Raw genomic sequence first — 27500 nt, 5'->3', positions numbered from 1 at the left:
GGGGGTGTTTTCTTTGTGTCTCAATTGATGCCCTAATTTCATTTACATTATAATATTCGAGTATATCTCTAGAGTTTTTTTTTTTGTCAGGGTATCTGTAGAGTTTGTTTGTTATAAAAAGCAAAAATTTTAGCTATTTAATATTCGAGTATATCTATGGAACTTGAAATTTAAAAGCAAAAAGCCATCACGTCACAATCCTCGAGGAAAGGTCGCCACGCGGACCAATCACATCCTGGATCCACCGCTGAGATGGCAATTAGTCAATTTTCCACAGGGTTTAAACATTACAGAGAGAGAGAGAGCGAGAGAGACGAGAGAGAGGGGGAGAGAGATTGAGTAAATAGAAAAAAAGTGTGTAAATTCTAGAGAGAGAAAGCAAATAGAGATTTAGAGCGAGAAACAAGGCGCGGAGAGGCCGTCTGAAATCACCAGTTCTACAGACACACACAACACCAAAATTTATAAATCATCATCGTCGTCATCGGCTAATTAAATCCAGCCGCGATTCGTTCAATTCCCTCTTTTCTAGCCCACAATATATTTTCAAATTCAGCTCACAGATCAGCACACATTCAAACACACACACCTATACACACAACATCCTGTATCTACACATCTACACACTCAGATCTCACGCCCAATCGCCACTCGGATCGATCGAGTCGCAGCTCCAATCAATTCGAATCGCATCGCATTGCGGTGTCCTAATTCAATTTACATTTGATCGATATCGATTGTGTTGTGTTATGTGTTTAATCGGATGAGAGAGCAGATTTGTATCTATATATGTTTAAGAGAAAAACTAGTACAATGAAATGGAACTCATTGCTTAAAGACTTTAGAGAAAGAGTTTCTGGTTTTTCGCACTCGAATCCGAATTCTACTTACAATTCTCCCACTTCTTCTGCTTCGCCTTCGTCGTTTCACGGCAGGGAAAATAGTAATGATGACTACGATTTGGCTTCGCAGGACTTGTCCGCCTCGTCTCCTCCAAGGTTTTACAATTTTACACCAATTCTTATTTTTTTGTTGAATTAGTTGTTTTGGTTTTGTTACTTGTTTTACTAGTTTAAGTTAAGATTGAGTGTTTGATAAGCAAGTTTGGTTGTTTTATGTGGTTTTCGTGGATGTTGACCAGGTTTCGGAAGTTGATCACTGATTTTTTAGTCTGTCTTGCTTTTAGTTCAGATGCTAGATTATAGTTTAGCACAATATTATGGCTTGTATATAAGTGAATTTGTATGTTTATTGCTGATTCGGGAGCTTATTGGTAGGTTAAGACCAGATGTTTTAAAGAAATAATCTGATTGTATTTAATGGACTTTTGGACTGTACATATTGAGATAAGAAAGGAACTTCTTTATATAGCTATTATGTTATTTATGTAATTTTTTAATTTTGATCTTTGACATAGTGTTCATAAATTCTGGCGGCGTGGCACTGTCGTGATTCGTATTAATGTGTTTATAACAAAACATGTCGAAAGTCTATCATTTTTTTCTTATTGTTCTATTTTGATTTTTTTTTTTTTTGGTTGTGATATTTGCATATATCATGGGATTGTTTTAATCTAGAAATATAGGCTGTTCGCAGTTGATCTGATAAATTATGTGGTTAAAATGGTATTCTTGGTCCTTCACAAGTACCTTTTGGAAATTTTATTGCAGATGCATCACCTTTAAGACAAGAATGAAACGATTTAAGTTTTCGTTATACAATTCATTTTTACATTATAGAATAATAAAGCGCAATACAAAGCCATATCTATGAATTCTATATATCTGAAGAAAGTCTTGTGGATATTGCTGGAGGTTTGAGGGCTATCGATAAAACAATTAATGAGATTCAGGTTGATAATGTTGTATTCTTGTACTCCCTCTGGTCCTTTTTATAAGCCACTTAGACTTTTTGCACACAATTCTATGTCCTTTGACCACCTACTTAAAATTATTTTTTCTAAAATTTCCTTTTCTGAATTAATATATGAGACATATATTTTTATTTTAAAAAAGAAAATTTTAAAAATATTAATTCTAAGTATGTGGTCAGAACACCTAGATTTGTGCGTAAAAAGTCAAAGTGACTTATATATAGGACCGGAGGGAGTACTTTGTTGGTCTAGGAGGCCTATGTAGACAGTCATGTATTTTAGGGTTTGCGCCTACTGACTGTGAATTGTACTGGGATGGGAAAAGTCAAAGGGACAAGGATGTATAGAAACAGGAAAAAGAGTCCTGAATGAATGAAGATGGCTGGTTGGAGAGGCATTCTTTTAGTTGCACAATCGCCCACATTATAAAGTCAACTATGTTAGTTCCAGTTTTTGGCTTTCTTTTTACATGTAGATATGTAGTGAAGCTAGACATATTTTCCATACAATGGGAAGACTTGTTTTATGATTGTTTTTTATGTGCTTGTGATGCCTGTTACATATAACACTTGGCCACTGTTGGATGCAGTCAAGTCAAGAAAGGATTGAAGTTGTCAGAGGGATCATAGTATGTAGCTGAAGGTTGTATGTGCATATTTTTTGGGAATATAAGTTCAATTTCCACGACCTTTTAACTTAGTAATGCTTTCAAGAACTGGGTTTGACTATAGGAATTAATATTCACTTTGAAGAGTCAGGGAAATTTAACCAATTGTTTAAATCAAATTACACAACTTATGAACGATGGAATTAGGTAAATCATATCTTAAACTTGGTAGGAGAAAGAATCCTATAAAAAAAGAATAAATCTATCTATTGTTGCTCTACTACCATACTCAAGGACCTGATATGGTCCCATCAGTTTACGGACGATATGAGAGAATATCAGTCTGAATACTAAGTTTGTAAACACAAATTCTTGCAGTCAACTGAGATGGTGAAGTTAAAGCAAGTTGGAACTGTACAGTGAGTTTTGGATTGACTATGTTTGTCCATTTTACCTTCCCCTGTAGATAAAGTACAAAATACTTCTGCAGCATTGCTGTCACATATGTGTGTAAACTATTTTGTAAAAATTAAAGTATGTTTTTTAGTGAAACATATAAATATGTTGGTAAACTTTCCATATTTAAAATCTGTTGACACGGATTCCATGAATATATAATACATGATTAAAATCTTAGTTCTCAACAAGTATTATACAGTGTTTAAATTATGTTGAACCATAAGACAAGTCTCTCTCTCTCTCTCATAATCTGAATCTCAACCTTCTCTGAATCTCACTCTCTCTCTCTCTCTCACACACACACACACACACACACACATATGTATATATATATTATTCTCAGTTGAGATTAACACAATGTCTTTTTTATACACTAAAAGACAAAATGGATGTGAAAATTTGACGGTATACTTGCCAATCATTTATAACTGAACTGGTTGTTTTGACTGATATTTTACATTTTGCACTTTTCTTTTCTCAAATCAGTCTAAACTATTCTCTTCCAGTTTCTGCAGCTCATCTGCTATTCTATTTAATGCCCTTGACATTTTGTACCATTGATGTTATAATGGGGTGCTGCCAATGCTCAACAGCTGGGCCTGTTACTTGTTTCATTTGTACTTTACCATCAAATATCTGATGAAGTTCTGCACACCACTTATAACTATATGTTTTGCCATATTTCCATATTTTCTACTCTTTAGCACAGTGTTGTTATATGCGGGTGTTATATATTCAGCTGTGGGATTTGTTGTTTATTATAGTTGCACCAATAAGAAAAAAACCTATGGGGCTTTTGATCGATTGAGTTACTAGGGCGGGACTAACTTGCTTACTTCTTTGCATGTATAGTCTGGATGTGCGTGTAATCCAGAGGGTTTCTTGCAGAAATAGCAATTCCTTTAATACACTATTATGTCGGCATGCACTGGCTTGAACTTTTTGGACTTTAAGTACAACTTTTATAGTATTTTGTTCTGCCGTTTGGGTGAATAGTTCTGTACCCAATTATAGTTCAGTGTGATACATGATGCAATTTTCTTTGATATTTTATGTGAGAATGAAATGATATGCTAAAACATTTTTCTGCTAGCAAGATGTTAGGACACAAACATGTGATAGTTTATGTGTTGTACTGAGCATCTGCAGATAAGTAGAGTTTTTTTTCTATACTACTAAAGTCAACAAACCCATATTTTATTTAAGTTCTTTTGGTGATACCATGTGATATTGAAAAGACTCTCAGGCCTCCTAATCATGCATTTGTTGATAATGTTGAAAGGGTCTGATGGGCTCCTTCCGGAGTCTTTCTCATATTTGGGTCTTAATTTATCTTCTAAATTCATTTTTAGAAGCAATGACAAGCATGAGCTGGAGCTGGACTTCAAGAGGTACTGGGAAGATTTTCGGTCCTCAAGTTCGGAAAAGGTTAATGTTGTATGACCTAAGGGTTAATTTCTTTTTGTTGCACTTGGATTTGAAGACTAATAAGGTCAATATTTTTCTTATCTTGGTGCAGGAGAAAGAAAAGGCGTTGAATTGGACTGTAGAAGTTTTCTGTAGATTAGTAAAACAGCATACTAATGTAGGCCAGTTAATTACAATGTATGCAGAAGACTCTGTCTCTTATGCTTGCTTTATTTTACTTTTGAGTGCATGATTTACCATCTGTAAATGATCAATATTGTCTTGAATCTTTTCTAAAACTTCACATATAATATGGGTTTATCTTCATTATCTTTCTTCACGTAATGGAAAAAATATAATTTCGTGCATTGCAACTTCTCTATTAATTTCATATGTTTGATAGTACTTCGTTGATTCTTAGCAAGCTATAATATTTACAGTAAGGGGCCATTTGTAAAATCTGGATGACTAACTTTGAAGGATTAAAATTTCTAAACAGTTAAGTTGATACATTGAGTGCTAAATGAATGTAATCATTTGATGATTAGTTGTTCTGTGTGATTAAAGAGTACGTCTAAACTGAATTTGTAGTACTAAACATCAATGCTTTATAGGTTGGATTGATTATTGATTATTTACGCATGCATTAAATATTGATTATAGACAGAAATAATAGATTTATTAAATTAACTAATTAGTTATCCTTAATATACTTGATAAATAGTATTTAATTATGTAAAAGCAATGATTGCAAATATATATATATATATATTTTTATATGTATAATAGTGTACATAACATAATTTGAACTGTTCAGTTAAAAACTGTAGCTGGTATGGTCCAGTAGAATTCGCTATAAAGCCCAATGGCCAGATAGTGCTCTTTTTGTATCATCCAGATGAAAGGAAAAATAGACAAACAAGTTTAAGCCGTCCAATTTAGTGTCGTTCACCTGTTCATTGGGGTTATTGCATGAACTCTTTTTTAGTGTCTGACTGTCTGGAAGTTTAGTCAACAAATAAATTTTACTTCTAGTATCAATGGACCTTGTATTGATTGAGTTCCAAGCCAAGAAACTTATTTTGAACCATAATTCAAGCATATATAAATTTGATGGAGATTTTTAACTTGGTCATATTATAATAAAATTATGTCATAATTGATAATGAAAATCTTGTCATAATTATTTATACGTAGCAACTTCAGTAATAGTCTATTCATCAGTGTCATTTCTAACAATGCTTACTTTTTTCAGGTTAGTAGAGACACATATATTCTCTTTCGTTGTGGGAAGAGCATTCGTGACGGATATTGATAAGTTAAAACTAAGCAACAAAACAAGGGCTTTGGAAGCTGAAAAAGTGTTACTATTTTTCACGGAAGTGACTAAGGTTTTGTAGAGATTTAATAATCTTCATTTCTTTAATGTCTCTAGATCAAAATACTTCTCCTTTGTCCTTACTTTGTGACAAATATATGTATGTACATACTGCAGGATGGAATCCGGCCTGGCTCAAATTTGCTGAACGCACTGGAAGTTCTTGTATCCGGGGTATATTCTAAGCTTCACAAGTTCAGTTTATACTGTCTGGTCACTGCTTGTATATTTGTAGCTAAATGTACCATAAACATCAATTAATATTGTTTATGTATTCAGGTATTGTTTCTTGGATGTTATTGTAATCTATTATTTACATTTGTTGTTCTGCAGCCAATTGATAAGCAATCTCTCCTTGATTCTGGAATATTATGCTGCATGATTCATATACTTAATGTTCTTTTGGGCGCCAATGAGGGGAAACCCAAAGAAAAGTCTTCTTCTGAGTTGTTACAGACACCAGAAGTTGATGAGTTAGCCGTGCGCAGACTTGAGGTAATTCGTTTTAGTCCACCTTGACTGTTTTTTTACTTCATGATTACTTATTGTTAGATACTTTTACAGTGTTTACCTAATAGACGCATACCGTGTGGATCAATTGCTAACAAGTTTAACTGGATCTTGAGAAATGCCCACGAAAGAGTCCATCTGTACACAGGCTACATATTTACAAAAATTGCATACTACGATTCTATTGGAATTTCTAGAATATTTTTTACCAGATTATATCTAGTTTTTCAGTGGTTTATATTGATTAGAATATTTATAGTCTTCTTTAATTTGACTTGATATTAGAATGATGTAATCCTTGAAATATGTTATGATCAGACACTATTTTGTGGTTTGATTTTGGACACTTTTAAAATGCTTTCTTGTTACCTTTTTTGCCCTATAGTAGTGAGAATCAGATATTCTTATTTTGGATCATGAATCAACCAGATATATTGTTCTTTCTATTTTTTTTTTGTCATAAGATAAGTATTCTTGGACAAAAGGAACTCTTGGCAGCCGCTATTGTATCCTGATACAGTTCATTATACGAATAGTTATTCTGTTTTTATTTTGCATTATATTTTCAATTTTCATCCCGCTTCACTAATGCAGATAACTAGAGCTTTCATATATGTAGTAACTTATAAAAGCTATTCAAATGCCTCAATCTACCTCTGCATCAAGAGTAGTTCCGAACAGTATTGTAAGATATAAACGCAAGCATCATTGTTTTAGATATAAATTCTTTACACCTGCTCAGTTTTAATTACACTGGAAATGGTGAACAGTTATAAAACTAGCCGTGTCTGTTATTTTTATTCATGAAAGTAAGAAAATTTATTGATTGGTTGAGGGATATCAAGTTGAACTGGGAATTGGGTCTCTTGTCAATTTCTGCTTGCAGCAGCAGAGCACTGAACAATTGATGATTTAATTTGATAATGTAAATTGAGCATCAAGGGATATAAGTATATACCATTATTTAGAAAAAATGATTCTGAAAACGCCGTCCGAAAATACACACTGTTCATATATGCATTCCTAGTGCAAATCTGTGTATACTTGTGTCTACCAGTATATATTTCATTATGTAAAAATTGTCGGAATCATTAGTGATCTATAAATAATATTATATGTTAATGCAGATAGAGGCAAGTGTTGTGCATGTGATGAAAGCATTATCAAGCCATCCATCTGCAGCACAAAGTTTAATTGAAGACAATTCACTTCAGTTGCTCTTTCAGATGGTTGCCAATGGGTCTTTGTTTGTTTTTGCTCTATATAAAGAAGGTCGAGTTCCCTTGCACAACATTCAGTTACATAGGCATGCAATGCAGGTAACTGTCATAATTCTTTCTTTCAATGATGGCTATAGTTGAGGTATGTTTCTGTTTATACCAAGGAATGTCAAAAAAACTCCATGCCTTAATTTTTTTACTTCGTTATTGCTTCAGATACTCGGACTTCTTCTTGCTAGTGACAATGGCTCCACGAGCAAGTACATACGAAAGCATCAGCTGGTAAGCAGTGCATATTACTCGTGATTCTGTATTATATAAGAGATACAACAGTTATGTCTGTCTACATGGATAATTTCTGGGAAGTTTTTTCTAGTTGATCTGATTTCACTGTACTGTATACTTCAAAGTAGTCTTATATGTTTTTTTCCTCTACATTTTATTTTTTGAAAGGGATCATTCAATTTCACTCTTTCCGGAGGTTCTATAACTCCCATTAAAGGAACTACGGCATGAAAACATTTAACACATAGGATAACACTAAGAATAAGTTGTATCAAGGCGTAGTAGAAAATTATAGCAATTTTGGTAGCCAAGGGTCATAATTTTTTTTATAGGCAGATCGCGAGCTTTTATGGTTCTCTGAGTCTTTCCTCATATTGATGCTGGAAATTGTATTGATGTAAGGTTTTGAGTAGATTGTTGAAACTTTAAATGATATAAAGTTACCTTCATGTGCAGATAAAAGTACTTCTCATGGCTGTGAAGGATTTTGATCCTGAATGTGGTGATCCTGCATATACTATGGGAATTGTGGACATGTTGCTTGAGTGCGTAGAGCTCTCGTATAGACAAGGTACATTGTGTAACTTCAGTTTTGGTGGCTGGTAGCTAGATCGTCTGACTTAAGTGTGTTTCTTTACCCCATAAGGTTTCCTTGTTTTGCTTTGTCATAGTACGTTGAATTAATTTTTGCAGTGGATGATTTTAGCGTTCAAGGACTATTAATTTTTTTTATACGCATACTACTTCTTTCTGAATCCTTTACTTTTAATTTCTTGTGCTGATTCTAGTTGCTTTTAAATTTTAGATGCCAAAGGTATCTTGTTGCGAGAAGATATCCATAATGCTCATGGCTATCAGTTTCTAGTTCAGTTTGCGTTAGTTCTTTCGAAAAATCAAGGGTCTCAAGCAGCACATTCTTCTTACCCTGAACAAAATTCTTCTTCTCAGAGTTTGGATGAGTCCAATGATGCAGAAAAGCAAGTTATGAAGGGGAATAATGGGTGTTCTTCTCCTCAACAACTATCCCCTTCTCTGTCTAGATTGCTGGATGTAATTGTTAATCTGGCTCAAACAGGTCTAGCTGATACTAATGGATCTTCAGGATTTAAAGGTCTCATAAGTTCTCATAATAAGCCAAGTGGTCGTGGCAGGAAAAGTAATTTATCTTCTGATAGATTTTTGGATGAAACTTGGGAGAAGGATAAATACATAGTTAAAGACTTAGAAGCTGTTCAAATGTTGCAGGACATCTTTCTTAAAGCAGATAGTACGGAATTGCAAGCCGAAGTACTAAATAGAATGTTTAAGATATTTTCAAGTCATCTTGAGAACTATAAGCTGTGTCAGCAGTTGCGGACAGTGCCTCTCTTAATCCTTAATATGTCTGGCTTTCCATCATCTTTGCAAGAAATAATCTTGAAAATTCTTGAGTATGCAGTCACTGTTGTCAACTGCATTCCAGAACAAGAATTGCTTTCACTATGCTGCTTGTTACAGCAACCCATAACATCTGACTTAAAACACACTATTCTGTCATTCTTTGTGAAGCTATTATCATTCGATCAGCAGTACAAGAAAGTCTTGCGAGAGGTTGGAGTGATGGAAGTTCTTTTAGATGATTTGAAACAACATAAGTATCTTTTGGGCTTAGACCAACAGAGCAGTGAAGATCAATTGGAGAGGATTACCAGTTCGAGCAGTTTGCAGAAACAGATGAAAAGCAAAGATACAATTCTTTCTTCACCGAAACTACTAGAATTAGGCTCGGGAAAATTTCCACTGTTTGAAGTTGAGGGAACTATTGCAGTGGCATGGGATTGCTTGGTGTCCTTGTTGAAGAAAGCTGAAGCAAATCAAGCGTCTTTTCGTTCTGCTGGTGGTGTAACAGCAACTCTTCCTTTCTTGATATCTGATATCCACCGTCCTGGAGTTCTTCGGGTGTTGTCTTGCTTAATAATCGAAGACAGTTCACAGGTTTGGTTTTCATCCTTTTTGGTTCTGTTTTCCAATGTTACTTATTCTGCCCAATGGCATCTTTTAATTAATTTAATATGTTTTATTAAATTTATTCAAGTATACAGCTTTCCAGGTTGTGCCTGTTACTTCATGTTTTCATGTTTTAAGTTTCTTTCCCCATTATTTATAGCTCCAGTATTTTGTTCTGGTTATAGAGCATGCCCATCACTTGTGACTTTTGAACCACCTTAAACCAAGATTACTTGAGGCAGTTATGTTGGAATAGTTGCAACTTTCAGTACTAAGCATTCTCCATACACCAGATAATGCACAAATTCACCTTTCTAAGTTCTATAAAAGAGCGTTACAGTACTACTTGTTAATAGTTCCATCATATCTTCTTCTCTCTTGTGCTATCCTCCCTTGATCTCCACGTCTTGCTTATCTAAATCATCAATCATCAAACATCAAACAAATGAGATAACTCTGGCACATAATATATAAAACATCATTCATCAGCATAAACAGGATGGGTTATATAGGTCGTAAATTCTGGAACAATGTTTGGAGGTGGAGAAGAAAAGGTTAGTTCTGCAGAATGTGAGTCTTTCTTTCTGCTGTGTGGGGATTACTACTTCCAAGATCACCATATAATAACTTTTCAAAATTGTTATATTTTATTGCATGCATAAGCAACCATATAGATATGGATATCAGACTCAACTTGCACGGTCTTCTTCTTGTTTTGTTTTTTTTTATAGAGTTTTTACTTTCAGAAAGCAAAAGTCTTTTGCTTGTTGATTGTATAATTCTATAGGGCCTTCGATGTAAAAGTTTTCTGTTTGTGTTTGTCCCAGAGATTCTTTCTTATTTGAAGTGTTAAATTTTGTCATGTTTCTGTTTGTATACCTATCAAATAATTTAATGGATTGAGTTTTACATTATTCACATCTATCTTAGCCAACATGGTTGGTTCATATGAGGAACAAAAGAAGAAATATCGTCTACAAGACCTTGCTCTATTAGCTGTGGAAGAGTACAAAATCCATATAGACAGCTTGGAAAGTTAGCAACTGATACAATATGTTAGTTGCACTCATATTCCAAAAGCAGGGACTAATGTTGAGATTTTATTTTCACTTATATAATTTTATAACAACAATATTATAATATTAACGGAAGCTACTTGAATGTTGAAGTTGTTAACATTTATTTTGTCTTTATTTAGCCGGGATAAGTTGAAATTTAAATTGTTGCGCAGACATTAATAAATAATAATTATGGCGTTATTCCCTTATCCACTTCGTGACTGCCACAAGTGTCACAAATAATTACACTCTCTTCTATTTTAACTTCCAGCTCTTTTGTTTTCCTTCGTCCTCAAACTTCTAATTAGGCAACTGTAACCAATTTTTTCAGGCTCATCCAGAAGAGTTGGGTGTGTTGGTTGAGGTATCAAAGAGTGGTATGGTTACAACTGATTCAGGATCTCAATACAAGCTTCCCGACGAGGCAAAGTGTGAAACCTATGGAGCCTTGTGGCGCATTCTAGGTGCTAATAACTCAGCACAAAGGGTGTTTGGTGAAGCAACTGGGTTTTCTCTTTTACTAACAGCGCTTCATGGTTTTCAGAGTGATGAAGGGAAAGTGAAGCAGTCCAATCTGACAGTTAAATTATTTACATATCTGCTGCGTTTAATGACAGTTGGGGTGTGGAACAATGCTGTTAATCGGACAAAGTTGCATGCAGTTATTTCATCCCAAACTTTCTATGATCTTCTTTCGGAATCTGGAATTATTTCTGTTGAGTGTGAGAGGCAAGTCATACAATTATTATTTGAACTTGCCCTTGAGGTGGTTATTCCCCCGTTCTTATTGTCAGAAAATGCTACATCTTCTGAAACTATTGAGAACAGTTCTACTACTTTTCTTCTAGTTACTCCGTCAGGCACTTTTTCTCCCAGTAAGGAACGTGTATATAATGCTGGTGCAATTAGGGTGCTCTTACGTTCTCTGCTGCTCTTTACTCCAAGAGTGCAGCTAGAAGTTCTTGACCTTATCCAAAAGCTGGCTTCTGCTGGCCCTTTTAATCAGGAAAACCTTACATCTGCAGGTGCAAATTAGATTGCAAGCATTTCCTCTAATTACCATATTCAGATAATATTCTTACATATTTACCCTGATTTGTGGATAGGTTGCGTGGAACTATTGCTGGAGATCATATATCCATTCCTTACTGTATCCTCGCCATTACTTTCTTACTCTCTTAAGATTGTTGAGGTTCTGGGGGCATATAGGTTGCACATTGAAACCCTTCTATTAAAATATATGCTATGACTAGTATTATTGCTTCCAATTCTGTGGCCTGAAATGCATAATTTGGTTTCAGGTTGTCCGCGTCAGAATTTCGTGTGCTTGTTAGATACATCCTGCAGACGAGGCTGATGAATTCAGGCCAAGTTCTTGTTGGCATGATGGAACGATTAGTTCTTATGGAAGATATTGCTTCAGAAAGTGTTTCTCTTGCTCCTTTTATGCAGATGGACATGAGCAAGATTGGACATGCTTCGATACAGGTGTCTATGGGTGAAAGATCTTGGCCTCCTGCTGCTGGTTATTCTTTTGTTTGCTGGTTTCAATATCGGAATCTCTTAAAATCACATGCAAAGGAAATCGATACGTCCCAGGCCGGGTTGTATAAAAAGCAAAATCAGAATAGTAGCCAGCACAACGGGCCAAATGTACTTCGCATTTTTTCTGTTAGTGCAGTAGACAGTGGTAATGTGTTTTATGCAGAACTTTGTCTTCAAGAGGATGGTACTTTGACCCTTGCAACGAGCAACTCTTCTGCCTTGTCATTCACGGGGTTAGAGATGGAAGAAGGTAGGTGGCACCACCTAGCAGTTGTCCATAGCAAACCTAATGCTTTGGCTGGACTTTTCCAAGCTAGTGTTGCTCACGTCTATCTTAATGGAAAGCTTTGTCATACTGGTAAACTAGGATATGCACCATCTCCATTTGGGAAATCTCTGCAGGTAACAATTGGGACACCAGTCACCTGTGCAAGGATCAGTGACCTATCGTGGAAACTCCGCTGTTGCTATCTTTTTGAAGAGGTTCTCACACCTGGTTCTATTTGTTTCATGTACATTTTGGGTAGAGGATACCGGGGTCTCTTTCAAGATACAAATCTTTTACGATTTGTTCCAAGTCAGGCCTGTGGTGGGGGTAGCATGGCCATTTTAGATTCTTTGGATACGGAGTTACCATTGTCTTCTACTACTCAAAGGCCTGATAGTGCTGTCAAGCTAGGCAACTTGAAGGTTGATCGAAGTGGAATTGTTTGGGATATGGAAAGGCTAGGAAACCTATCTCTACAGCTATCAGGGAAGAAGCTTATTTTTGCATTTGACGGGACATGCACAGAAACTTTTCGCGCATCTGGAGCCATCTCAATGCTGAATCTTGTCGATCCTGTATCAGCTGCTGCTTCTCCCATAGGAGGTGTGTTGTGTTATCTTTCAATTACCACAAATGGGGTCAATTTACTGTTTAGAATTTTGCTACACCAATTAGCATTGTAGTTTACAATCATTGGTTAAAATTTCTTTTTTCTATTAAACCAAATAGCAGGATAGCTCTGATTCTGATTTTGATTTTTTCCTTCTAAGGTATACCTCGGTTTGGACGTCTTCATGGTGATATTTATGTCTGTAAGCAATATGTTATTGGTGACGGCATTGGTCCAGTGGGTGGGATGGCTGTTGTTTTAGCTCTTGTTGAAGCTGCCGAGACAAGGGATATGTTGAACATGTCACTAACATTACTCGCCTGTGCACTTCATCAAAATCCTCAAAATGTGAAAGAGATGCAAACAAATAGAGGATATCACTTGCTTAGTCTCTTTCTGCATCGGAAGATGTTACTTTTTGACATGCGTTCACTTGAAATTTTTTTCCAAATTGCTGCATGCGAGGCTTCTTTTTCTGAGCCAAAGAAGCTGGAACAGGCACAAAATGTTCTGTCTCCTGCTACAACAGTTAATCATAATAATCTTGAGGATGTCAGTCTGTCGAAGTTTCGTGATGAATTCTCCTCAGTCGGGTCTCATGGGGAAATGGATGATTTTTCTGCAACTAAAGATTCGTTTAGCCATATTTCAGAGCTTGAAACTGCGGACATTGGGACTGAAACATCAAGATGCATTGTATTATCAAATGCTGATATGGTGGAGCATGTCTTGCTGGACTGGACTCTATGGGTAATGGCCCAAGTTCCTATCCAAATTTCACTTCTGGGTTTTCTTGAGAATCTGGTGTCTATGCATTGGTATCGGAACCACAATCTTACAATTCTGCGTCGGATTAACCTTGTTCAACACCTATTAGTAACACTGCAGCGGGGTGATGTTGAAGTTCCCGTGTTAGAAAAATTAGTAGTTCTTCTGGGAGTCATTTTGGAAGATGGTTTTCTAACTTCTGAACTGGAACATGTGGTAAGATTTGTGATTATGAGCTTCGATCCTCCTGATTTGACTTCGCGTCATCAGATTACACGAGAGCCTATGGGAAAGCATGTTATTGTAAGAAATATGTTGCTTGAGATGTTGATTGATCTACAAATGACTATTATATTTGAGGATTTGCTTGAGCAGTGGCATAAAATTGTTTCGTCAAAGTTAATTACTTACTTTCTTGATGAAGCTGTTCACCCTACGAGTATGAGATGGATTATGACACTTCTTGGTGTGTGCCTTGCTTCTTCACCTACATTCGCACTAAAATTTCGTACAAGTGGTGGATATCAAGGTTTGTCGAGGGTGCTCCGGAGTTTCTACGATTCTCCGGATATATATTATATTTTGTTCTGTCTGATATTTGGGAAACCTGTATATCCAAGACTACCTGAAGTTCGTATGATTGACTTCCATGCTCTTATGCCTAATGATGGGAACTATGGGGAACTAAAATTTGTTGAGATAGTGGACTCGGTTCTTGCTATGGCCAAGTCTACATTCGACAGGGTGTTTATGCAGTCCATGCATGCCAACCAAACTGGCAATCTCTCACAGGTCAGTGCTGGCCTTGTTGCAGAGCTTGTAGATGGTAATAAAGACATTGCTGGAGAACTTCAAGGCGAAGCTTTGATGCACAAAACCTATGCAGCTCGGCTGATGGGTGGAGAGGCATCAGCTCCTGCTTCTGCAACAGCAATACTAAGGTTTTTGGTTGATTTGGCAAAAATGTGTCCTGCATTTTCAGCTGTTTGCAGACGTGTAGAATTCCTTGAGAGCTGCGTTGAGCTTTATTTTTCTTGTGTCAGGTCTGTCTTATTGCATATTTTCTGCACATAGCACAAATTTCTCTCTCTCTCTCTCTCTCTCTCTCTCTCTCTCTCTCTCTCTCTCTCTCTCTCTCTCTCTCTCTCTCCCTCTCTCCCTCTCTCGCTCTCTCTCTCTACCTGAATCCAGTCGGTTATGTTAGATCATATTCTCTGAAGTTCACTTTGTCATTTATGTTTCATGTAGGGCTGCTCATGCCATCAAGATCACCAAGGAACTGTCTGTAAAGACTGAAGACAAGAATTTAAATGCATCTGATGATACCAGTAGCTCCCAAAATACCTACTCTAGTCTTCCTCATGAACAAGAACAGTCTAACAAAACCTCCACAAGCGTGGACAGCTTTTCAAAGGGGCAGCCTAGTACAACTTCCGATGAGATGCCTACAGTTTTAAGTGATATGCCAGGTGATAAAGCAGAGAAGAGATCTACATTCAACCAGGAAACAGATGAAATATCGAAAGAAGATGCACAATCTGTTCTCAAACCAGAAGGTGAAGCAATTGATCATATATCTACTCCCACCTCAAGCAGTGATGAACTCAGTTTACGTGATGTCAAAAGGAATTTAGAGCCCATTCTCCCCACTGGTTCTCAAAGTTCTACACCCCAGAATTCTCCCATGTTATCTGAGAAATCTCATTCTAAAATGTCACTGACAACTTCATCATCGCCTGTCCTTGCTTTGACATCTTGGTTGGGTGGTGGCAGTCACAGCGAACTTAAAACTCAATCGGCTGCTCCTTCCATGGAATCGTATATATCTGTGACAGAATCTGATGCTTCATCGGAACCGAAGTTTAGTTCTCATGGCTCCACGGCTCCAAATGAATATTTGGCAATTGATTCTGGTTTACTTATTGAAATGGATGATTCTGGATATAGTGGTGGTCCTTGTTCTGCAGGAGCTACTGCTGTTTTAGATTTTCTGGGAGAAGTTCTTTCTGATTTTGTGACCGAGCACCTGAAAGCGACCCCAATTATTGAAAATATATTAGAGAGTGTTCCTTTATATATAGATGCTGAGTCTGTGTTAGTATTTCAGGGGTTGTGCCTTAGTAGATTGATGAACTTTGTTGAAAGGCGTCTCTTGCGTGACGATGAGGAAAATGACAAAAAGCTAGACAAGAACCGGTGGTCACTAAATCTTGATGCTTTGTGTTGGATGATTGTGGATCGTGTATACATGGGTGCTTTTCCTCAGCCTGCTGGCGTACTGAGAACATTAGAGTTCTTGCTATCTATGTTACAGTTGGCAAATAAAGATGGCCGGATTGAGGAAGCACCTCCAGCTGGAAAATTACTCTTGTCAATTACCAGAGGAAGCCGGCAGCTTGATGCTTACATATATGCTGTTCTTAAAAATTTGAATCGCATGATATTGTATTGTTTCCTTCCGCTGTTTTTGATCACCATAGGAGAAGATGATCTTGTTGAGCGCTTAAGGTTGCAAAATGAAGCAAAAAAGCGCCCGTTCTCCAATTTATCACTTGAGGATACTGGGGTTGATATAAGCTCAGTGTTACAGCTGTTAGTTGCCAACAGGCGGATTGTATTCTGTCCCAGTAATATTGATACTGATCTAAATTGTTGTCTTTGCATAAACCTAGTCTCTCTCCTCTTTGACCAGAGACAAAATGTTCAAAACTTGGCAGTTGATATACTCAAGTATCTTCTGCTGCACCGTAGGGCTGCTCTTGAGGAATTATTGGTGTCCAAGCGAAACCAAGGGCCACATGTGGATGTTTTGCATGATGGATTTGACCAACTTTTGACTGAAAATTTGTCTACATTTTTTAAATGGTTCCACAGTTCTGAACAGGACATTAATAAAGTCTTGGAACAATGTGGTTCCATTATGTGGATGCAGTATATTACTGGATCAGCGAAATTTCCTGGAGTCCGAACAAAAGGCTTGGATGGTCGTCGTAAAAGAGAAATAAGTAGGAAATCAAGGGACGACTCAAAACTAGATTTCAGGCACTGGGAGCAGATAAATGAACGTAGAATTGCACTTGAATTGGTTCGTGATGCAATGTCCACTGAACTGAGAGTTGTTCGTCAAGATAAGTACGGATGGGTGCTTCATGCAGAAAGCGAGTGGCAAACACATCTGCAACAACTTGTACATGAAAGAGGAATACTCCCAACACGTAAAAGTGTTACTGATAAAGATCCTGACTGGCAGCTTTGTCCCATTGAGGGTCCTTTCCGTATGCGCAAAAAGCTTGAGCGATGCAAACTTAAGATCGGTACGATACAAAATGTGTTGAGTGGACAATTTGAATTAGGGGAACTTGAGCTGTCCAAAGAGAAGATTGAGAATGAACCAAATGCTTCTGATGCTGAGTCTGATTACTTCTATAATGTTCTTACTGAAAATGCGAAGAATGATTCTTTTGGGAGCGAGCTCTATGATGAATCAATCTTCAAAGAATCAGATGATGCCAGAGATGCAACTTCAAGCAAGACAGGTTGGAATGATGACCGAGACAGCAGTATATATGAAGCAAGCCTTCAGTCTGGAGCTGATTACAGTGTCAAGCCTGATGCACTTAACATCCTCACAGCAGAGAGCATACATGAAAAATCTGATCTAGAATCTCCAGTGCAGCCGCCTGCAGTTAGGACAGAGGAAGGGAAATTACCGGAAGAAAAATCCGATAAGGATCTGAATGACAATGGTGAATATCTGGTTAGGCCTTATCTTGAGCCACTTGAGAAGATAAAGCATCGATATAATTGTGAAAGGGTTGTTGGTCTTGACAAGCACGATGGCATATTTCTTATTGGAGAACTTTGTTTGTATGTCATAGAGAATTTCTATATTGATGAGTCTGGGTGCATATGTGAAAAGGAGGGTGAAGATGAACTCTCAGTTATTGACCAGGCCTTAGGTGTAAAGAAAGATTTCCCTTGCAGTATGGATTCACAAACCAAGTCCACTTCATCTTGGGGTGTTTCCATGAAATCATATGTTGGTGGAAGAGCATGGGCATACAATGGTGGTGCATGGGGAAAGGAAAAGATAAGTAGTGGTGGTAATGTACCTCATCTTTGGCGTATGTGGAAGCTTAATAGCGTCCATGAGATGTTGAAGCGTGATTACCAGCTGCGTCCAGTTGCTATTGAGGTTTTTAGCATGGATGGTTGCAATGATCTTCTTGTTTTCCATAAGAAGGAGAGAGAAGAAGTTTTCAAAAATTTGGTGGCCATGAATCTTCCGAGAAACAGCGTGTATGCTATCTGCTTCATTTACAATAATAACCAGTTTCATATTATCATATTGTAGCTAGGGGTGGCAATATTGGACCCGACCCGACAACCCGACACAAATTCGACCCGCAAAATATGAATTCGGGTTGGGGGTTTTCGGGTTCGGGTCGAATTCGGGTTGACCCAAAATCAACCCAGAAAAATCGGGTCATTTTCGGGTTGAATTCGGGTTACCCGAAATTGACCCGAAATTACCCTAAAATTAATATATAATATAAATATTATATATATTTATATTATTTTTATAAAATTTATTAGTTAAATTTAATATAAAATTATTTAATTTAATAAAAATTAATTTATTTGGATTAAAATAATATTTATTATTTAAAAAATATTTTTATTAATAAATATTAATTTTCGGGTCGGGGTCGGGTTACCCGCGGGTCGGGTTCGGGTTGGGTATTCTGACCCATTAAATTTTCGGGTCGGGTTCGGGTTGGGTAAATTTTTTGACCCGCGACTGTCAACCCGACCCGAAACCCGAAATTGCCAGCCCTAATTGTAGCATGAAGCCATGAATGCGTTGCATCTTATCTTTACAGTTTGCAGATCATGGAGGCTTGCTTCTCCCCTAGGGCCTGACACATACTTCAACACTTTAATTGTAGATGTCATATTGCATATTCTGATTCACTTTTTGTTATTATTATGCTTCCCATGATATTTCATAACATATGTAAAATAGATAGACATTATTCTATGGTGTTTATCTTTTCTCAGTTCTATTCTGTGTTGTTCATTATTATTAGTTCCATGTCAAACTATTTCTGAAACGAATAGTCATTATTTTCTATTTTATTATATCAATGGAAATATTTTTGTAACTTTACACAATTTATTCTCTGACAGGCTGGACACAACAATTATGGGATCAACAAAACAAGAAAGCAATGAAGGAAGTCGCCTATTCAAGATTATGGCAAAATCTTTCTCTAAGAGGTGGCAAAATGGTGAAATTAGCAATTTCCAATACCTCATGCACCTCAACACTCTTGCTGGACGTGGGTACAGTGATTTGACCCAGTATCCTGTGTTTCCTTGGGTCTTGTCAGACTATGAAAGTGAAAATTTGGACTTGTCAGATTCAAGAGCCTTCCGTCAACTTGATAAACCAATGGGTTGTCAAACTCTAGATGGGGCAGAGGAATTCAAGAAAAGGTTGAGTTTCTATATTGTATGCTCAAGTCTTGGTTGATTTTCCACCACTTTTTCCATCACATGATTTATGAATCTCTTTAAATCGGTTGCATCTGACATCTATCTACAAATTCTATTTGTCAGGTATGAGAGCTGGGATGATCCGGAGATTCCAAAATTTCATTACGGGTCTCACTATTCTAGTGCAGGCATTGTTCTTTTCTATCTTTTACGCTTGCCACCATTTAGTATGGAGAATCAAAAGCTTCAGGGTGGACAGTTTGATCATGCTGACCGTCTATTTAACAGTGTACGAGAGACATGGCAAAGTGCGGCTGGTAAAGCCAACACCTCTGATGTAAAGGAACTCATACCTGAATTCTTTTATATGCCGGAATTTTTGGAAAACCGGTTTGAGCTCGATTTGGGTGAGAAACAATCTGGCGAGAAGGTATATTTAATCAACATAAGAGGAAATGTTATGCTTCGTCAATAATCACCTTTAAACTTAAAATCTATTTTGCATTTGATTATGTGATTTAACATGATTCATTCTGTTCTCTATTACATGTGTATTTTTTCCCTTTGAAATGGAGCAAGGTTACATCTTTTGGTATTATACCAGGTTGGCGATGTTGTATTACCTCCATGGGCTAAAGGTAGTGTTAGGGAGTTCATCAGGAAGCACAGAGAAGCATTGGAGTGTGATTATGTTTCTGATAATCTTCATCACTGGATAGACCTCATTTTTGGATATAAACAGAGAGGGAAGGTGAGCATTAACATTGCTTATGTTGGACCTAGATATGAGAGATTGTTTTCACCCCTTCTAGACTTACTTAGACATACATATCATGTAAACAAATTAGATGGGTGTATGCATGTATGGTATTTTTTCTTTTTCCAAAATTAAAATGCCCGCAACTAAATTTGGTTGTATTCGTTGTAAATCTGTTTCCTTTCCCCTTTTTAAAATGACCCTGTTCTATACCTCAAATTCATACTTTCTTGTGAAGAAATTATCAGATATCTCTTGAACAATTTTTGAATGTTGATGTACTTGGTATGCATTACATTTCGTAAATGTGATATCTATTTAGAACTTCTTTATGGTGGTGGAGAAAGGTAGAATTTAGTTTCATATTGCTCATCTTCCATTGATAATCCTAAACTGTATTGCCCTGGATTTTATTTTAATCTGTAGCTAACTATATTTCTCGGCTGTAGGCTGCTGAAGAGGCTGTTAATGTGTTCTATCATTATACATATGAGGGCAGTGTTGACATAGACTCTGTTACAGATCCTGCAATGAAAGCCTCCATTCTCGCACAAATTAATCACTTTGGGCAAACCCCAAAGCAATTATTCCGCAAACCCCACATCAAGAGGAATTCTAATAGAAAGTTCCCTTTGCATTTACTTCGAAATTCTACACTACTTGTTCCGCACGAGGTTCGCAAGAGCTCATCTTCAATATCTCAGATTGTGACAGTGAATGACAAGATTCTTGTAGCAGGAGCAAACAACTTGCTCAAACCCAGAACTTATACCAAATATGTTGCATGGGGATTTCCAGATCGTAGCTTGAGATTTCTCAGCTATGATCAAGATAGACTACTATCTACTCATGAAAATCTTCATAGTGGTGATCAGATCCAGTGTGTCAGTGTTAGTCTTGATGGTCAAGTTATGGTTACTGGCGCAGATGATGGGTTGCTATGTGTTTGGAGAATCAGCAATTATGGTCCCCGTGCATTACAACGGCTGCAGTTGGAAAAGTCACTAAGTGCCCATACAGGCAAAATTACTTGTGTTCATGTGAGCCAGCCTTACATGATGATTGTGAGTGGATCAGATGACTGTACAGTTATTTTATGGGATCTTAGTTCTTTGAATTTTGTTAGGCAGCTTCCGGAGTTTCCATCACCAGTGTCAGCAATATATGTGAATGACTTGACTGGTCAAATTGTGACTGCGGCTGGGGTCATGCTTGCTGTTTGGAGCCTTAATGGGGACTGCCTTGCGGTGGTTAACACATCACAGCTACCATCAGATTTCATTCTCGCTGTTACCAGTTTTACATTTTCTGATTGGTTGGATATTAACTGGTATGTATCAGGGCACCAGAGTGGAGCAGTAAAGGTCTGGGAAATGGTTCATATCTCTGATGAGGATTCCCTCCAAAGCAAGTCTACTGGCAATCCCACAGGAGGACTAGGCTTGAGTGGAAAGGTGCCCGAGTACAGATTAATACTCCACAAAGTGCTTAAGTTTCACAAGCATCCTGTTACAGCCCTTCACCTTACAGGTGATCTTAAACAGTTGTTAAGTGGTGATTCTGGCGGCCACTTGCTTTCATGGACAATACCAGATGATAAGTTGAGGTCGCCTTCAGTTAAACGGGGGTGATCTTGATAATGAAACTGAACAATGAGTGTTTACTGCAGCCCTTCTTTCATTGGGCAAGCTTTGATCATGACAATTCTTGAATGGGAAATTGGTTTGGAATGTCTATCCTCTGTGTAAAAAGGATTGATAATTATTTGATACATCTAAGGAGGTCACCAGAAGAGAGCTGGCGTGGACAGTGTTTGGAACTTGGAAGCATGGAAAGAATACGCAGAAGAAGGCGGCATTTGCTTCCTGTATATAATGGCAGACAGTGAAGTTAAAGTGTTCCCGTATCATCTGCATATCGTGGTTCAAGATTTGGTATGATGAGTAATGAGCCCGGGGCACTGCTGTTGTTTTTCTCCACAGTTGACAGAGCTGTATTGTTGTGTACACCTATTTATACACGGGGGATGTTGGCCTCCTTTTGTTGTATATAGAAAGTTGATGACAGAATAGAAAGAAGGCTGTATAGCAGGAAAAGGTACTAGGCAGGAGGTGAAGTTTTGGCTGAATTATATTTTGTTTATTTCATGGAAGGTAGTGTAATTCAATTTTAGGCCAGTGACTGTATGGATAGTTTTCATTATTATGGTTGTATCTAGTCACCCATGCCCATTTTCTGTTAGTAAAATTTAAGCCTATCTTGCCTGAAAAATTGGAGGCATGTAGTTAGTTATCTTTGCTTTAAATCTGTTCAGGTTCTTATGAGGAATTATATTTTTAGGCCTGTAAAAATGTCGATGGAGGCATGTGTTTAATTATCTTTGATTTATCTATGTTCATATTCTTATAAACAATTTCAAGATATTACTGTCTCTTGTTTCGGTTGAACTGTGACTTATTTTTCGCTTCAGGCATGGTCCCATTGTTGGGAAAGGGATGGCTGTATTCTATATTTTAAAGAATATTTTAAAACAATCTTGTCGTATAATTTACGGTAGAAAAGTTCAATGAAAATCGATATTCTATCAGAAAATTTTGTGTTCTACAAATATCAATAATTCATTAAAATTATTGAGGATTATCTATGTTTAATAAGTAACGTATATGATGTTCAAGATTTTAAATGAAATAAACATGGTTTGCAAAATTATATATTTTGCAATATTTTTAAGCATTATTTTACTTACAAAACATAAGTGATCTCCATGATCTCCAAAAAATTGGTCTCCACAATTTACTCCCGCGAAATATTAGAAATCTCTTAAAATGATGTTAGTTACTTATTTATCTCTTAAAATGATGTTAGTTACTTGTTCACATAAAAATATAATGGACTTCGCAAATTTTTTTTGAGACCTCCGACCTTCTTTCATTAACATGTGAAACTCCGTATCATTATACTAGATTTTATAAATTAATATGATTATTATATAAAAATTATTTGCATACGGAGTGTGTCACTCACTTCTATACCATTTTTTCGCATTGCTTTGCGCACATTGGCTATTATAAGTATGTTTTAATAAAAAAATCATATTTTTTATTTTCAATAACAATTTATATTCAAATTTTTTAAAGAAAATAATCTAAAATAATTTAAAGAACTATGTTTTACAAATTCTTAAAATATGTCCCAAGTCTCCCATCTCAAACGTATACAACATTAAACATACAAAAAATTAATCATTATTTTGTGGTTTGGTAGTGGATTATAATTGTTAGATCTATTAAATTAGATTCAATATAATTGTTACATTGAATTGTTTTTATTTATTATTCATATTATTAAAGATCTAAGTTTTGAATCACATCAAATATATATTTAAAATATTTATGTTGTATTGTTCATCTAAATTTAAGGTTACAAACTGTCACGTTTCAAAGTGTGGGGTCTGATTTGCTAATCAGCCGAAACGTGAGATTACAAAGTGCAATAAGCTCAATAAAAATATATTTTGCTGAAACCGGATAAACAGACAGTTTCACGCCCTCACCTTTGGTAGCTCAGTTTTTGCAATGGGTACAGCAGTCCAAGTATCACCGTTAATTGTACATCCCATTTTTAAGGAGACCCATATTGACACTCCTCATAAAAGTCTCAATTTTTCGAAGAAACTCGTGAAAACGCAATCTTTTAGAGATATTTGTAAGCAAGGGAGTCTCAAAGAAGCTTTTGTGTCACTTAGTGATGGACTAGCGGATCAAAAGAGAAGTCAAGATTGTTTTGATGAACATTACTCGTTAGTGCTCGAGCTTTGTGGGAGTCAAAAGGCTTTGTTTCAGGGCCAACAAATTCATACCCGTGTTTTGAAATCAGATCATGTATATGATCAAGTGTTTTTGGGAACAAAGCTTGTTTTCTTTTATGGGAAATGTGGGGTTTTTTCCGATGCTCGGAAGGTGTTTGATGAAATGTCTGAGAGAAGTGTTTTTACGTGGAATGCGATGATGGGTGCTTATGTGACAAATGGGGAGCCTTTTGAGGCACTGGAATTGCATAGGGAGATGTGGGTTTCTGGGAATTCTCCTGATGCTTGGACTTTTACGTCTGTACTTAAGGCGTGTGGTGAGTGTATAGAGATATGTCATGGGAAACAAATTCACGGGCTTGTTATTAAGCATGGGTTGTTTACAAATGTGTTTGTCTTGAATGCCCTGATGGCTATGTATACCAAGTGTAGGGATCAAAATGCTGCAATGCTGTTATTTGATCGAATGGTTGAGACAAAGGATGTTGTATCATGGAATTCCATTATTTCAGGTTTTAACGCAAATGGGCAATATATGAAAGCACTGAGTAGTTTTAGAGATATGCAAGTCACTGAGATTTTCCCAACCACATATACCTTTGTTATTACTCTGCAAGCTTGTGAAGAGCTGGTGTTTTTGAATTTTGGTAAGCAGATCCATGCTAGTGTACTTAAATCCTCTCATTATGCTGACATTTATGTTGCCAATGCTTTGATAGTGATGTATAGTAAATGTGGTAAAATGGCTGAGGCTGCAATAATTTTTTTTGATATGGAAGTAAAGGATAATATTTCATGGAACTCGATGCTATCTGGATTGGTTCAAAACGGTTTGTATGATGAAACTCGTGAAATGTTTCGGGAGATGCAGAAGGCTCGATATGAACCTGATAAGTGCTCAGTTTTAAGTATGCTTGCTACCTCTGGTCGATTGCGAAACATATTCATTGGTATGGAACTTCATGCTTACACTATAAAAAATGGAATAGATGGTGACTTGCAGGTTGGTAACACACTGATTGATATGTATGCAAAATGTTGCAAGATAGATAATATGAACAATGTATTCAATAGAATTCTTTTTAAGGATGGTATATCATGGACTACTATAATTGCGGGTTACATTCAGAACAACTGTCACTTAAAGGCCATTCAATTTTTTCGGGAAGCATTGTTGAAAAGAGTTAATGTTGATTCAATGATGATTGGGAGCATTCTTCAAGCTTGTAGCAGGTTACATTGCATTTTACTTGTTAAAGAACTTCACGGTTATACAATGCGAAGAGAATTATCTGATATTGTGCAGGAGAATACATTTCTGGATCTTTATGGAGAGTGTGGAAATGTAAATTATGCATTTCATCTTTTTGAACAAATGAAAATTAAAGATGTCGTATCCTGGACAAGCATGATATCTTGTTATGTCAATAATAGACGTGCAAACGAGGGTCTAGCACTTTTCCTTTCCATGATAGCAGCAGGCATCAAATCTGACTCAGTTGCACTGGTGAGTGCACTCTCTGCTGCTGCAGATTTATCTTCTTTGAGAAAAGGGAAAGAGATTCATGGATTTTTGATTCGAAAGGGCTTCATTAAGGAAGGTCATGTTGCAGGGTCTCTTTTAGATATGTATGCCTGCTGTGGAGCTGTGCAGAACTCATGGAAGGTGTTTAGTTCTGTTGACGACAAGGACCTAGTTTTGTGGACTACCATGATTAATGCATATGGAATGCATGGCTATGGTGAGACTGCCATTAGATTATTTCAAATGATGGTGGGTGAAAAAATACTCCCAGATCATATAAGTTTTTTAGCACTTCTTTATGCATGTAGTCATTCATCCCTGGTAGATGAAGGCAGGAAGTATTTCAAAAGTATGATTTGTGAATACAAATTAGAGCCATGGCCAGAGCACTATGTTTGTCTGGTTGATATGCTTGGCCGTGCAAATCAACTTGATGAGGCATTCCAGTTTGTCGAGAGTATGGAAGTAGAACCTACTGCTGCTGTCTACTGTGCTCTTCTTAATGCTTGTCGTATACATCACAACAAAGAGGGATCAGATTTAGCTGCAAAAAAACTATTAGAGTTAGATCCGTGGGATCCTGGGAATTATGTGCTTATATCTAACGTATATGCTTCACAAGGTAGATGGGATGATGTAGAAGAAGTGAGAACTAAAATGAAAGAAAAAGGACTAAAGAAAGATCCCGCGTGTAGTTGGATTGAAGTTGGCAATAATGTTCATACGTTTACGGCAGGAGACAAGTCTCATCCGGAGTCTGATAAAATCCATCGAAAACTAGCTAGCATTACCAGGAGATTGGAAATAGAGGGAGGGTACGTGGCGCAGACCAACTTTGTGCTACACAATGTAGATGAGAAAGAGAAGGTGAAGATGCTTCAGGGTCATAGTGAAAGATTGGCTATTGCATATGGTCTACTTACAAACTCTAGTGGAGCTCCTATTCGGATAACAAAAAATCTCCGTATTTGTGATGACTGCCATTATTTCAGCAAGCTTGTGTCGAAGTTATACGGATGTGAAATTATAGCAAGAGATGCTAACAGATTTCATCATTTTGTTGGTGGAGTTTGCTCCTGTAGAAATTTCTGGTAACATTATGAGTTAGGTAAAGTCAATATTGTTAAAGAAAAATCTTGTACAAAGTTGTGGTGAAGATGCTTCAGGCTCATGTAGAAATTTCTGATAAGCATTCTGAGGTAAAGTCAATATTGTAAAAAATAATTTGTACAAAGTTGTGGTGAAGATGCTTCAGGTTTATCTGGAAAGATTTGAGCATGCAAAATAAAAAAGTTCCATTGCCGGGAATCGAACCCGGGTCTCCTGGGTGAAAGCCAGATATCCTAACCGCTGGACGACAATGGATGCTGTGATGATGTTGTAAAACGTTTTCATCCTACTAGTAAAGTTTCTTTTTTAAAAAAAATGTTTAACAAATCATCATATATATATTTGTTCTAAATAAATATGTTTTTCTCGAAAAAAGAATTTTAATCTGAACTAAAGTGAAGTAACTTGCTCAAATACAAATATTTTAAAAAAAAACTTGGGTTAGTTTCTAAAATATTTTTTTTTATAAAATGAATTAACACAAGTCTTGTTTATTTTATAGTTTAAAAATATGCATAAATTGTACTCAATAGTACGACTGTATGAGATCTAAAAACAAGAAAGGAGATAAGTTGTAGCATGCAGATAATGAATAAATGGAAGGAGAAGAAAAACGTGAAATTATGAAGGCTGTTGGTAGAATATATAGTTACAATTTTAAGAAATTATAGAGCTTCTATTACTTTCTAAATTCTTACAAAGAACAACTTTGAAAAATGTATGAGCTTAGTAATTAACTAGTATTTATATTAAAGTGATTTAAAAATATGTTCAACATACATACACATAAGTTGTGTTCGAAATTTAGTTCCAAAGCAGGAGGTGCT

At 36.6% G+C, this 27500-nt stretch overlaps 2 protein-coding genes and 1 non-coding gene across 4 annotated transcripts; 2 read left to right on the top strand and 1 right to left on the bottom strand.

Annotated features, from left to right (window-relative positions):
- Nucleotides 1-304: 304 nt before the first annotated feature.
- LOC108195475 (protein SPIRRIG) lies at nucleotides 305-22649 on the top strand. Of its 2 annotated transcripts, none has more exons than XM_017362448.2 (19): nucleotides 305-998; nucleotides 4295-4367; nucleotides 4459-4544; nucleotides 5602-5737; nucleotides 5842-5898; nucleotides 6058-6219; nucleotides 7362-7553; nucleotides 7671-7736; nucleotides 8196-8310; nucleotides 8545-9713; nucleotides 11115-11808; nucleotides 11890-11992; nucleotides 12085-13199; nucleotides 13367-15017; nucleotides 15223-18273; nucleotides 19165-19473; nucleotides 19597-19903; nucleotides 20078-20224; nucleotides 20680-22649. In XM_017362448.2, the coding sequence occupies exons 1-19, from the start codon at nucleotides 790-792 to the stop codon at nucleotides 21859-21861; spliced, it is 10824 nt and encodes a 3607-aa protein (XP_017217937.1). In that variant the 5' UTR covers nucleotides 305-789; the 3' UTR covers nucleotides 21862-22649. The 2 variants fall into 2 exon arrangements, with proteins under 2 accessions (XP_017217937.1, XP_017217930.1); XM_017362441.2 differs by having other exon boundaries at nucleotides 4292-4367.
- Nucleotides 22650-23690: 1041 nt separating this feature from the next.
- Nucleotides 23691-26831, top strand: LOC108195492 (pentatricopeptide repeat-containing protein At3g63370, chloroplastic). The gene has a single exon (XM_017362457.2). The coding sequence runs from the start codon at nucleotides 23806-23808 to the stop codon at nucleotides 26656-26658; it is 2853 nt and encodes a 950-aa protein (XP_017217946.2). The 5' UTR covers nucleotides 23691-23805; the 3' UTR covers nucleotides 26659-26831.
- Nucleotides 26832-26856: 25 nt separating this feature from the next.
- Nucleotides 26857-26928, bottom strand: TRNAE-UUC (transfer RNA glutamic acid (anticodon UUC)). Its single transcript has one exon. It is a non-coding gene; the product is annotated as a tRNA-Glu (tRNA).
- Between the last annotated feature and the right edge of the window lie 572 nt (nucleotides 26929-27500).

Source organism: Daucus carota, chromosome 1 (assembly GCF_001625215.2).
Source record: "Daucus carota subsp. sativus chromosome 1, DH1 v3.0, whole genome shotgun sequence".
NCBI classification, from domain to species: Eukaryota; Viridiplantae; Streptophyta; class Magnoliopsida; order Apiales; family Apiaceae; genus Daucus; species Daucus carota.
Note: the sequence above shows the minus strand (reverse complement) of the source record. Positions and strands in the feature narration are given on the sequence as shown.

What these genes read in the sequence shown, in the direction of transcription:
- LOC108195475 (XM_017362441.2), top strand. Translation starts at nt 790, where the DNA reads ATGTTTAAGAGAAAAACTAGTACAATGAAATGGAACTCATTGCTTAAA. An exon ending in GTAGGCCAGTTAATTACAAT is followed by an intron (nt 4,545 to 5,601) that starts GTATGCAGAAGA and finishes TACTTTTTTCAG; the next exon opens with GTTAGTAGAGACACATATAT. An exon ending in TACATAGGCATGCAATGCAG is followed by an intron (nt 7,554 to 7,670) that starts GTAACTGTCATA and finishes TTATTGCTTCAG; the next exon opens with ATACTCGGACTTCTTCTTGC.
- LOC108195492 (XM_017362457.2), top strand. Translation starts at nt 23,806, where the DNA reads ATGGGTACAGCAGTCCAAGTATCACCGTTAATTGTACATCCCATTTTT.